At 39.9% G+C, this 14,246-nt stretch overlaps 1 protein-coding gene across 1 annotated transcript in view; it reads right to left on the bottom strand.

The window, feature by feature from the left end:
• Window positions 1-7,978: 7,978 nt before the first annotated feature.
• The window catches only part of galt (galactose-1-phosphate uridylyltransferase), a 138,320-nt gene continuing 132,052 nt past the window's right edge, over window positions 7,979-14,246 (bottom strand). Inside the window, exon 11 of the mRNA XM_055209101.2 lies at window positions 7,979-8,367. Coding sequence (XP_055065076.2) covers window positions 8,296-8,367 — 72 coding nt within the window. The 3' untranslated portion in view covers window positions 7,979-8,295. The remainder of the gene's footprint in view (window positions 8,368-14,246) is intronic.

Genomic DNA, 14,246 nt, shown 5'->3' with positions numbered 1-14,246 from the left:
TCTTGGGCAGCTGTCTTGTACCCTCGGTGCCATATTATTAGGCAATGACATCAAGGGCATTTTTTGCACGTTTTGGAAGGGCTTTATAGATGGCTTAACATAAATTATATTAGAATTATAAATAGACAATAAACATATAAGGGCCAGATTTACTGTTAACTTGCATCAGCACAAACATCTCTTTTGCCATTAAAAAAAAACTACTTTCAGGATTTACTAAAGACTTGCAGTAAAATGTTAGCGTTGTAAAGGCGAGGAGACAGTTGTTTTGCGACTGACACAAGTTCTGTTATTAGTCTGATAAAACCTCTCCCCGTCAAGTCAAAAAATCTGCGTCACATTTCTTCATAGGCCTTTCCGCTTGTGACAGTAAGAACAAAGAGGCCAAGTTGAGGTGTGATTTAAACTGCAACAAAAGCTTCTTCTTCTTTTGTGGGTTTACTGGCCAAGCTGATTTTTTCTTTGGCTGATGGACTGCTCCTGTGGGTACATGTGTGGATACTGCCTACCAGCGGCCTGCATGTGTGTTTGCACATCGATGAGGATGGCGACGCAGAAGTATATATGAAAACCGACATGTACCCTATGCCGTCGAGGCTATGTCATGGGACCTACGTAGAATTATAATGGGCACCTAACCGTGGGTTCAAACCATCCGCGTTTGAGGCGTCAAATTCGCGTCTACCGCGTCTAGTTTGCCGCTTTTAACATTTTGAGTTTACTCGCTTCATTCGCGCGTAAAAGCCACACGTGAAATTCTAGTCATCGAGACATTCACGCGGAAATTTGCGTCATTGGAGGGGCTTCTGCGACTCCACTCGCTTCCTATAATCACGTCACTACTAGAGCAAGCTTCTGATTGGTTAACACGGCACGTTTTTCCACCAAAGTTCACATTTTTCAACTCACGCGTTTCCCGCGGCAACGCTCAATTTGCGCCATTCACGCAAACTAGACGTGCGAATGAGGCGGAATTGTGTCTACCGCGCCACGCTAAATGCCTCATTTGCACCGCAAGACCTCCAGACGCACATCAATGCATCTTCACATTGACTTAACATTGAAATCACTCGCGCTTGATGCCTCTACCACGGCTGGTGTGAACGCAGCATAAGATTTGCACTCGTCAATTGTTTTTGCGCCATTATACCATAGGGCTGTTGAATGCTTTGTTCTAATTGGTTGAGAAATGTTTCAAAGGTGTCGATTATTTTTCTCTAAAACACATACAGTATGTGACCTGTCAAATGTCTTAAAATAACCACCAAAGCAATGTCTTCTCCACTTGTTGGCCTGTTGTTAATTATTCCTTACCTATTTAATGCCTAAAAACATGTCTGAAATTCTACGCAGATTTGCACTGCTCCTGTAGATTGCGTTGGTCATTGAAATTTTTGCGTTTTTGTTCCTTAACCTGCGGCTGTCAGTAAGTCACCCGCAAAATTTCCACTCCCATCTGTGCTGTATTATGTGCTGTTCAGTAAATCTGGTCCTTTCTTGGGATAACTGTAACCAAAGGTTATACAAAGTTAAAATAAAACTCATTTATACAGAAACTGTCTTGCGACTGCTTTCTTGGACGCCATTTTAATCTTTCAAGGTCGACCTTGCTCCACCAATTCCCTTCCCCTAAGGACGCACATTCAATTGAATTGTGCAATATCAAAGGCAGTGAAGGATACATATATGCTGCCTTCAAAAATTCAATCAGATCAAGATATCTCAGGAGACGAGAAGTAAAGCAAACTTTGGATTTGGATGTTTCTTGATGCATCCTCCGAAGCATTTTCAGTGTTCAGATACTGTGGAAGACAGATCAATACCAGCTATTGCTACTAGTTATAAACAAAATGATTAGTAATTACTGATTAGTGCATTTGTACAATGAACATATGTCTATTCAGAGGTTTTGTGTGGTTGCTAGTGTTGTTAAATATACCTGGGGTATTCTGTGTGGTTGTTGTGAATGGAAATTTTCCTCACAGTTTCTGACATTTCAGGGTATTTGACGTTGTTGCACAGTTGCTAGTTTTTTTTTAAAGCAGTTGTACACTAGTTTTTGTGTAATTGCTAGGGTGTGGTTGCTAGGATATTTTGACTATATACACTCACTGACAAAAGTCTTGTCGCTTATCTATTTTGTAGAAACACCTGCTATTAACCTGACTTTTAATTAATCAATTGGTGTTAGAAATAGCTGATATGAAAAGCTAAAACCCTCCCAAATGATGTTTAATGCACTGAAATGAATTAATTTCACTAAATGTATTTATCATTAAATCAAGACAGAGAGGTCAAATTTTGGCAAGACAAAAAGTTTTGACAAAAATATTTCAGCAAATTAAGTAGTGTTGCTGTGAGATCCAAATTTAATATCTTGTATGACTTCCATGAGCTTGAAGGACTGCATCCATGCGGTTTGGCAAGGATTCATACAATGTATTGATGAAGCCATCAGGAATAGAAAATGAAAGCAGTCTTGCATGCCTCCTAGAGTTCATCAATATTCTTTGGTTTCATCTTCCATGCTTCCTCTTTCATCCTACCCCACATATGCTCAATGATGTTCATGTCTGGTGACTGGGCTGGCCAATCCTGGAACATCTTGATCTTCTTCGCCTTGAGGAACCTTGATGTGGAGATGGAAGAATGCGATGGAGCACCATCCTGCTGCAGAATTTGGCCTCTTTTATGGTTGGGAATATAAGAGGTAGCTAAGATTTCTTAATTTTAGACTATTGATGTTGCCTTCCACCCTGCAGATCTCTTGCACACCCCCATACTGGATGTAACCAGACCATGATTTTTCCGCCACCAAACTTCACTGTTTTCTGGGTGAATCTCGGATCCATGCGGGCTCCAGTAGGTCTCCTGCAATATTTGAGGCGACTGTGATGTAATTCAAAAGAAGATTCATCTGAAAAATCAACCTTCTGCTTTTCCAACATCCATCCTTTTAGCAGGCTGTGGGCGTTGGCAAATGCCACATGGTTTTTCAATTGTCTTTGGTTTAGTGCTGGCTTCTGGGCACTGATTCAACCGTGGAGGCCATTTCGAGACAAAATCCGACAAACTGTTCTGGTTGACACAGGGACTTCAGGTGACCAGGTCTCGTGGAGCTCTGCTGCATTGGAAAAGGAGCTGACCTTGGATTTTCATGCCAACAAACGGTCCCCTCGAGCAGTTGTCTTGCAGGGTCTGCCTGACCTGGGCTTGTCAAAAACGTCTCTTCAAATCTTTATTTATCCTCTGTACTTGATGCTGAGACACATTAAAGGTGTCTGCCACATCAGCATTGGATCTGGTCTTCAGCCTCTTGATAATCAAAACTTTAGTCTCAGGGTGAATCTTAGGCATGTTTGCAGAGGTCTAGTTGCAGTTGATGTGCAGGTCTAGTGCACTGGGGTTCTTTTTATACACACCTGAGACCTAATTGATCCATTATTAGTCACAGATGAAACTCATATGACACGGCGACAACACTTGCAGTTGAAAGAAGAAGTATGTGAACCCTTTGGGCTTACTTGGATTTCTTCATAAATTGGTCATAAAATGTGTTCTGATCTTTATCTAAGTCACAACAATAGAGAAACACAGTCTGCTTAAACTAATACTGCACAAGCATTATACGTTTTCATGTTTTTATTGAACACAACATGTAAACATTCATAGTGCAGGGGGGGAAGTATGTGAACCTTTGGGTTTAATAACTGGTTGAGCCTCCTTTGGCAGCAATAACCTAACCAAACGTTTCCTATAGTTGCAGATCAGACCTGCACAACGGTTTCAGGAGAAATTTTGGACCATTCCTCTTTACAAAAGTGTTTCAGTTCAGCAATATTCTTGGGATGTCTGGTGTGAATCGCTGTCTTGAGGTCATGCCACAGCATCTCAATCGGGTTGAGGTCAGAACTCTGACTGGGCCACTCCAGAAGGCGTATTTTCTTCTGTTGAAGCCTGTTGCATCGCCCATCCTCTGTTAAGCTTCAGTTGGCAGACAGATGGTCTTAAGTTTTCCTGCAAAATGTCTTGATAAACTTTGGAATTCATTTTTCCATCGATGACAGTAATCCGTCCAGGGCCTGAGGCAGCAAAGCAGCCCCAAACCATGATGCCCCCTCCACCATATTTCAAAGTTGGGATGAGGTTTTGATGTTGGTTTGCTGTGCCTTTTGTTCTCCACACAAAGCGTTGTGTGTTCTTTCCAAACAACTCAATTTTGGTTTCATCTGTCCACAGAATGTTTTGCCAGTAGTGCTGTGGGACATCCAGGTGCTATTTTGCAAACTTTAAACATGCTGCAATGTTTTTTTTGGACAGCAGTGGCTTCCTCCGTGGTGTCCTTTCTATGAAGTCCATTCTTGTTTAGTGTTTTCCTTATTGTAGATTTGTCAACAAAAATGTTAGCATGTGCCAGAGATGTCTGTAAGTCTTTAGCTGACACTCTAGGATTCTTCTTCACCTCATTGAGCATTCTGCGCTGTGCTCTTGCAGTCATCTTTACAGGACGACCACGCCTAGGGAGTGTAGCAACAGTGCTGAACTTTCTCCATTTGTAGACAATCTGTCTTACTGTGGACACATGAACATCAAGGCTTTTAGATATACTTTTGTAGCCCTTTCCAGCTTTATGTAAGTCAACAATTCTTGATCGTAGGTCTTCTGAGAGCTCTTTTGTGGTTCACATCAGACAATGCTTTTTCAGAACAGCAAACTCAAAACTGGTGTGTGTTTTTTATTGGACAGGGCAGCTTTAATCAACACATCCAATCTCATCACATTGATTGGACCCCAGGTTGGCTGACTCCTGGCTCCAATTAGCTCTTGGAGAAGTCATTGGCCTAGGGTTTCGCGTGCTTTTCCACCCTGCACTGTGGATGTTTGCATGTTGTGTTCAATGGGAACATGAAAACGTGTAATGTTTGTGCGGTATTAGTTTAAGCAGACTGTGTTTCTCTATTGTTGTGACTTGGATGAAGATCAGAACACATTTTGTGTCCAATTTGTGAAGAAATCCAAGCAAGCCCAAAGGGTTCACACACTTTTTCTTTCAACTGTATGTCTTTGCAAAAAATTGACTCAATGGGCTTTAACAAGCTGTGAACATTAAAATACTTTTTGACAGTTTTGTTTTGCACTGAAACATTACTACAAAAGCAAACAGCTTTAGGATTACGAGCCATTTCTTGAAAACAAATCTTGATTAGAAATGTATTTAGCGGCACTTAAGGTCAATTTGTACACAAGACTTTTGTCGGGGAGTGTATGTAATTTATGGAGTTTCTGTGTGGCTGTTTCTGTGTTACAGTACATGGTTGCTAGGGTGTTCTGTGTTGTTGATAGGGCATTTGTAAAAGTTGTAAAGTTTGTCTCAATTCGAAGGCTCCGGCCATTTGCACCACAGCACCACGACTGAAGGCTAGCAAGGCCTTCCCAATTTGAAGAATGCTTAAAATGCAGCCTCAAAATGCGTCCTTGAAAAATTAAAAAAAACAAAAAAACAATTTAAACTTGTCAAATAAAAGTGTGTGTTTGGCAGAAAAAGGTCCTTAACTCTCTGGGGTCTACCAGGGTGCAAACTCTTTATTTTTCAATCACTCCACAAAGAGACTTAGGTTACTGATTTTGGAAATACAAATATGATTTATACATCATTTAAAACGTTATAGTGTCTAGTTTTCTTGTGTCCAATTCCAATAAAAACAGAATGTTGTGCTTTTCACAAAATAAAAAAAATAAACATGATGCACGATCTGTTCTCTTTCCCTCAGTCCTTTCAGAAATGCGTCAGAAAAATTAACTGTAACTTAACGAATACTTGTCTATAAATGTCAACATAATGCTTGGAATGTCTACTTTTAAATGTAAGTAATGTAATATAAGTGAAATCGAAAAAAATATTCTCATTCTGTGTTAACTGTATAAGAAAAAGGTAGAGGTACTGTCTTTCTCCTGTAACTTCATTATTTAAAATGAGCTGAGATCGCTATACCCCTGCGTCATTGATAAGTACAGTAAAAGAGATGATCCATATGCACAGCTCACACCCCACAGTCAATGGACACTCAATCCCTGATCCAGTCTCTGTATTCAGTGCTGTGCTGAGTTATTTTATCCAAGTGTAGCAAACATGACATCTAAATCCTTATTTACTTGCATATGTGTGTCACTGAAAGTTCTCTCCAGATGCGAATGATTTCTTTGTGCTTCTGTCAAACTGTAGCCTACGTGCGTACGTTATATTTTATGTGCTTTGTGTTATTTTAAATGATGTGATTGCAAACAGGACATCTAAAAACTTGTTTATTTGCATCTATCTCTGCACAGCACTGCTCACTGTTCATTACATGCACAATCACACGCCTGGCCAGGCATTACTTTGTGCTTCTTTCAAACATCACGTGAAGTTGTAATAGCGTCTGTGAACAAACAATTATTAGAAGTATTGATAAGTTAACCACGCTCATCCCTTGTTGTGTTTGTGCTTTTACTGTGCATAAGTAAAACTATGGTTTCGGGCAGACGACTGTAGCTCTGCATGCACCAAGGACATCCGTCTCTCGCTCTTCAAGAAGGGTGCTCAGACTCATGCACCTTGCGGCTGTGGTCCAGTTTTCCAGCGGCGGCTGCACTCGTGGGAGGTGGCTGTATCTTCGCCTGCACTCATGACATCCGGCTCTCTCTCTGACCTGTATCGGAAGGCGCCCAGCACGAGAGACAGATATTTCAACTGTCTATCTGCGGAGAGATGCATCATCCTCATATCTGCCTATAATAGTGTTTAAGGCTAAACGTGTAGCCTCCCCTTCTTTACAGAATAAATATATTGTCGCTGTCCGATGAAAACCATGTATGTCCATTTTGCAGATTTTGAGATTTTTCAACGGATTGAATGTCCAGGTTCGTTTCCGTATACAGTATGCCTCACATATCTAAATGGCCAATGAGAAGTTGTGAAATCATGTCATCTGATTTTCTCGTATATCCATTTGGTGTCAAAGCTGTCAATCAGGCCGCGTATCTCCCGCCCTGTGGAAGCATCTCCCTGGTCTCGTGAAGTTTCATCAAAGCTCAGCACTGGATAGCCGAATAAACATACCCTGGTGAGACAATGACTTTCCTTCATCGAGGTAAACGTTTCCCCTCGATGCCAGACGTACGTCTAGGAGTGACAAAATTATGGTAGGACTGTGCAAACAAAGTATATGTCTAGCATTACCATCTGAGTGTATTGATTCACTGACCCTTCATAGTTTGCAAGAGACATTTAATACATTTATAATTAATATGAAATAAGTGTATTTAATAAACTAAGACGTAGGCCAGTGGTTCTCAACTCCAGTCCTCGGGACCCACTGCTCTGCACATTTTGGATGTCTCTCATATCTGACACACTCAGTTCCGTTCATGGAATCTATCCTAACGAGCTGATGATCTGAATCAGGTGTGTTAAATAAGGGAGACATGCACAATATGCAGTGGGTCCCGAGGACTGGAGTTGAGAACCACTGACGTAGGCTATTTAATAAACTGAGCGTATTCATCTGTCAATATGAAACCCGACCACCGTTACTGTAAAATATGCATGTATGTCCATTTAAACTCAATTTTGGTCAAATGTGGATTATATCATTACACTGGCAAGAATATGGTTACATTTAAAGATGCCGTACCAAGTATGACAACGCTACATTCTACTGCTTTTAAAATACAGTGTTTTTTTCACTTCCTGAAAAGTAACCATTTGGACATACGTGAGTTTCATTGGGCAGCGACGATATATATATATATATATATATATATATATATATATATATATATATATACCTGTATATTTATGTATGTGTAAATATGCCTGTCGTCGTCAGACCTGCATGAGCTGTGTGTCATTGTTTAACTTGGCAGTTAGAACGACCAAGGGTAGGCCCTGCTGAAGCTATAAAAGCATAGGATTTGAAGCATCCAATTAGTCAGTCAATCAGGTTTCATATAGTGTATTTATTTTTTATTTATTACATTTTTACAAATAGAACATAATCAGCGTTGTCCAGTTACAGTTTTCCAATTCATCCAATTACAGCTCACATCATGTGGCCTTAAGAGACCTTCGACAGAAACTTTGTTGCCAATTTTAACTTGTTACTTTTTAAGAGTTTAAACTAGTTCAAAAAGTAGTTCACAGTTCAAATTCCAACAATGCACTGAAACAATCTTACAGCTCCATCTGTTTCTCACAGATTTATGTTCTCATTATTTGGTCGTTTGACAGATGAAGGCCGACAGGTCACACTCTTCTTAGTTCTCCTTTTCTTTTGTCTTTTTCATTTTATAATGTTCCTCTCCGAGTTTTCTTAATTGTTCGGCAGCCTGTGGATATGAGAAAATATGAGAGAGATAAAGATAATACAGTATATAAGTAACACATACCCTGCTACACACTAGTTTACAATTACATTTTACATGTATGCATTTGGCAGACACTTTTATCCAAAGCGACTTACAGTGCACCTTTGCACCTTTAGTGCAAATACCAATTGAGCGACATAATTCAATTCAATTACTTTATTTATCTAGCGCTTTTCACAATTGTTTAATTCTCGATTTTCGTTGGCTTCGCGTTAAATAATGGAACGTTTTTCAAAAGATCCCCTGGGGTCAATGTGAGAAGCTTGATGCTGGCAGGAGGACAAGCAACCGGCATTTTCCGTCTCCCCGAGTGCCACTCGCATAAATTATTAGATTTTGATGGCTTACATTTCTTTCCCGTCACAGAAAACCACCCCAAGTTTATCAATGCCATCAAAGTATTATTTTGTTTTTGTTTGTTTGTTTGTTGATCACAAAGTACAAGATGAGAAAAACTAGGAATCTGTGTATTCAACGTGCCACCATTGTTTGTTTACAATGCGTGGAATGGTGAGCTGTGATTTGTTGAGCGGATTTATTGCATTCTGCAGAAAAAGAGGAGTGGCATTTATTGCGTTTTGGGAAAAAAGGGAGAAAAGATGACAGAATAACACAACGGATATTGCATTTTGTGTAAAATTAAGAATTTAGCTTTAAATACTGACCTGATTTAATACTGATTTTGGCAGTAACTCTTTTTTTTTTTCAAAAAATGGCGCTTATGGCATTTTGGAACCAAACTCTTCATATCATCACTTATAAAAATCCACTTACATAAAAAACTTCAAAGAAGTATCTCATAAAGGAATATGGACCTCATATTTATTTTAAAATGGCTTAACACAGCTCTGGATTTATGCTTGATGGGTGCATAAAAATCAAAAATAAAACTGCTGTAAAGACAAAATGCTGTAAAAACTGATTTTGAAAATTGCACATAATGCTTAGGGGACAAATATTTTGCGTAATGAAACCCCAGACCCCCAATAACAGGGCATTGCAGAGTATTCGCATCTACCCAGCAAAAGAACCACAACCCAGTTGCCCTCTGATGACATAAGTCCCCGCAGGGAGTGTGATTAAGCGTCCTTGCTGCATGTCACCTCATGATCCAATCTTTCAGCCACAACACTTTTTAATTCCTAAGCGATTGTCGACGCAGCACAGTTTGACGGGGACTGGTTGCCGCCGTTGAGTGAGAGGTCAGTCTCATAAACACTGGCAGCTGGGCCCGCTACGGGAGAGTCGCATTCATAAAGCCTTAATAAATGTTACAGCACATTAAATCACCCAAGAGGTGGTTGCTGCTGGATATATCAAACAAAAGCAGCTCAGAGAGTCAGAGAGACCACAGCATTATCTTTGTGTTCCTGCAAAAAAGCACATAATGCTTGGCAGTAAACACATTATGTATAGGGCTTACCTGCAAGTTTGGAAATTAGGTCTTGAAAGTGACCATGTGATCAGGATATTTCTGCTAATCTGCTTGTTAAGTCATGACGTAAGGAATACTGTTTCCGGTTCCAACCCTCCACTCATTTTAATAAAGGATATATGAGCAGTACTTATCATTACACATTTAAGTGACATAAACTTACAATGGACACAGCAGGCTCACAGAATCACAGACAGTATTATATTAATAATTTGAAAACAATCCATGTCCATAAGTCCATGTCATCTCAGATTTTGTTATGGAGATACAAATTAAGACAGTGTTTATTTGGTAGTTTGCATTATGATACGAGTGTATATTATCGTGATTTTCTATTATTTCCCTATGGCATTTAAGATCGGTTGGACCCCAAAGAGCTGCATGACATCAGACTTCATAGTTAAGTAAATTATTAATACTTCTCTCAAAGATTACAGTTCTGTAATCTGTATCATATTCTTATTATCAGATAGTTAATTGGAACACAAACAAAGACACTACGAGCTGTTTTTCCTACGTACCTCCTGCCTACATGTCTGCACAACCTGAAACACATTGGTACAGTACACATCACTAAATCTTTCGGTTTGAGTATCCAATAGAGTCATTAGAAGTGCTTGTTTTTTCTCTACTTTGATACAGATTCAATTCAAAATTACAAAGCAGACAATACTGAACATTAATGGCATATATTCCTCAGTTCATGCTTGTGTGGCTGTGGCAGATAAACGTCTGGTGTTGTTACTGTTAGGATAGATTGTGTTCGGCCGAAGAATGTCAGGAACTTGTTATTTAAAAGAAGCATAGTGGCGACTTACAAAAGGGACAGTAATGAGTGATCAAGTTACATCTGTATGTTTTAGTTGGCTGTGTTTTATTAAAATTTATCTGCAAGGACAGTGTAAGTCACTAGGTATGCAGCACGTTGCCGCGCATATGACCATAAATAAGTACTGGCACAAATCTACGTAAAGTCTCCCTGTAGTCCAGAATTTTATCATTTAAAATGCATCTTTGAGCATCATCAATTACATCAATTGCACAGCTCGGACAATAGATATGAATATGTAAATTAGACCCCAGCTCCACTCTTTCGCACCACCTCAGACCATAGATATATATGTAAATAGATGCTACATTCGGCAGTTTCAATTGTACAGCTCATAAATATGTAATGACCACCTCAAAACAGCACAATCTGAAAGGCACTGAAACAGATGCTACTAGAGATGAGTAAGAATCTTTTCCTACAAGCTATTTTAAGCAAACAACTTTTGAAACATGTTTTATGGAACTCATACACCTATTTAACTTGTGGAAAAGCAGTCATAAGATGGGCACTTTAAAGCGCTGATTTTAACAAGTTACAGCATTCACCCTGCATGTGTTACCAGCACAGAAGCATAGCTGCTACAGCAGTACTGTGATCATTTCAGTGCTAGGTGTATGAGGCATCCAAACATAGTATCTATGACTTAAACTACTGTTCCACGCGTTCAACTGTGTTGATATGATTGGTTACATGTTTGTGACGATAGAAACCAAGGCGATTTCATGGAGAAAATACTCAGCAATGGTGTTAAGTGATGAATTTGCCCATGGCTTGTCTCAAAAACATTAAAAATGCCACATGGACATAAACAAAAAATAAAAACAGATTTTTCCCACAGTCAGACTTTAACAAAAACAAGCAGGTTTTTAAATTCTGTATCCTGCTTTATAACATTTAATAAACGCTCGTCAAAAAAGAGAAAAACCAAATGCATCTACTGTAGTGGACATTCCATCGAAAGATGTGGCGATATGCACTGGGAGCAACGTATCTCAGGTTATGCAGAATGTAGGCAGAGGTAAGTATGGTGAGTGAGCCTGGTTGTAGTTGTTTGGAAAAATAGCTCTGCAATGTTTTTTATGGAAAGGTTGGTAAAGAACAGGAAGAAGATTAAAGAAACACTGTTTATTGAAAATGGCTTGGACACATCTGATCTTTGGATACACTTCAATGAGTCAAACATAAACTATAATGTTGATACTGAAATCCAAAACATCCAAAGCAAATGTTTTGCTGACATGAAGATGACTGGCAATGGAAAACGTTTAACAGATTCTACAGATATTAATTAGACTTGCTTTTTAGTTGTTTATTTGATGTTTAAATTACATTATTAGATGGCAGCCAAATAAATGTTTTCTGTGCATTTATACAGTACGGACACTGAATGTTTTCAGATTTTCTCTAAATATTGTGAGGAGGAAGCCCCAGATGTACAGTATGTATCTGTTATGTTCTATTATTGGGTCAAAAACTATTTCTATACTTGCATTCTAAAAAGTGCCGAGTTGTTTTTACACAGGGCTGGGTCAATACTGGACATAACACACCGCTGGGTTAAAAAATGACCCAATGCCCAATAATATCCACAAATGCAATGGTTAAGGAACAACAACCCAGTGTGTGTGTGTGTGTGCAGTGTTCTGTCCAATATTGACCCAGCCCTGGGTAAAAACAACCCAGCTCTTTTTAGAGTGTAGAGTAAACCAAACGAAAACTTAATAATGGGTACAAATTAAATACTGACTGTAACTCAAGTGACACAAGAAAGTGTGTGACTGTCACATTTATACTGGAACATATGGACACCCAAGTGTGCACACATATGCTAACTCACCTTTCAACTGCGCATCACTGACAGCCTGGCTCAGTAGGCAGAGGTAACTAAAAGAACCAGAGCCTAATTTATGGTAGCCAAACCATTCTAGCCATTCATTTCACCTATTTAGCTTGGAGAAAAACAGATGTCCTGGTTTAGGACTGATAAAGCTCACTGGCGGCTGATAAATTTCACATTCAGGTGGACGGGCTGGGGGAATTGGGTTAGCGAAGAGTGTGAAACCGGTTCGGATTGCTGTCAGGAGGAGGGCTGTTGATTGGACCTCGGTTGGCGCGACGAACAGAGTCACACCGTGACAGATCAGCCTTGACGGCCAGTGTCCTGACAGCCTCCGGATAGAGGGACCGTAATTTGATCAAGCTATCAATCAATAGTCCAGATGGCCATCAATCAAGAACGTGTTGTGCCGACCTTTATCCTTTTCCTTTCGAGAAACAAGAAATGGGAGACAAGGAAATAGGGGACTCAATTTCTGTTGGGTTCCCCTCTGTTGACAGGAGTGGCTCGAGCAAGGTCACCCTGCGGTGGGTGTGCCTGACAGAAACACTTAGAGGGTTCAACCACATAACTGGATGGCTTAACAGAGCAGCTAAAGTGGGTGCTGGAGAAATAAATGGATTGGACTAACCGTTCATGCTTTCAACGGATGGTACTAGAGTTCTCAACGGGCCTGAAAATTACAACCCGGCCCGTGGCTTTTAAAGTCCGGACCCGATGTAACCCAACACTTCAACGTGAATTATCTGTCCGACCCCAACCCGCGGGCCGATGCTGCCAACCCCTTTTTTTTCTTCTCATACACGTATTATCATGACCAGCAGATGGTAATTCAAATCAACCTTTTTCCAACTCCATCTTCTTCTCCAGGCAACAGGCGTGCACACAGCAGTGTCAGGTCTGCACCCACCCCTCTCCGTGATGCACATTGCACGCAGCAGCCAGACCCAACTCATTTGCTTATATTTTTGACCCAAACCCATTGAGAACTCTAGATGGTACCACTGGAAAAGTCACAAACTGTTATAAGTGTGACATTATGAAGGGCCTCTGAGTTTTAAGACCCCATTGTTGAAACCTTGCGGAAAATGACAAAAGCTGCCATGCCAGCCAATTATTAAAAAATTTGACGGCAGTGGCTGTCAGGAAAGCTGTTTTCAAAGCCATTCAAATTGGTGGCTTTGGAAAAAGGAGATTGAGTAATGTTAGGCCATGAAAACTTGGCAGAAAGAGGTTATCTACAACTTGGGTGTTGAACTATGAATAATTGGGGAGATAAGACTTAGTGGAAACTTTGTAGGAACTCTGATTGCAGTGGAAAGATAGATAAAATACGTCTGAGTCAGGGGAAAAATACAGACTTGAGGTCTGCACAGAGATCGAACCGAAGCTAGAACCAGAACGATCCGTAAATGAGACTCTGTGACATGACATGACCCAACTGATACTGTTAAATTTTAAGACTGAACCTGACCTGAACCAAAAAACTCATTCTTTTTATATTCTCTGTCCAAGCGTGTAGATTCTTAGATTCAGTATGCCATACACAGTCAGACAATATATATATGTGAGCCAATGTATATGTTCAAATGTATGTTTTGTGTACACACTGTCATTAAGGGTGTGCAACAGTGTACTGTACTTAACCAACAATATACTGTTACCACAGTACATGTACTTAAAATGGGTTTGTACCTTATAATTAGCGATCAGTACATTGTATGTACCAAAGAACA

This window comes from Misgurnus anguillicaudatus, chromosome 12 (genome assembly GCF_027580225.2).
Source record: "Misgurnus anguillicaudatus chromosome 12, ASM2758022v2, whole genome shotgun sequence".
Lineage (NCBI taxonomy): Eukaryota > Metazoa > Chordata > Actinopteri > Cypriniformes > Cobitidae > Misgurnus > Misgurnus anguillicaudatus.
The sequence above is the reverse complement of the archived record's forward strand: the minus strand, read 5'-3'. Positions and strand labels throughout refer to the sequence as shown.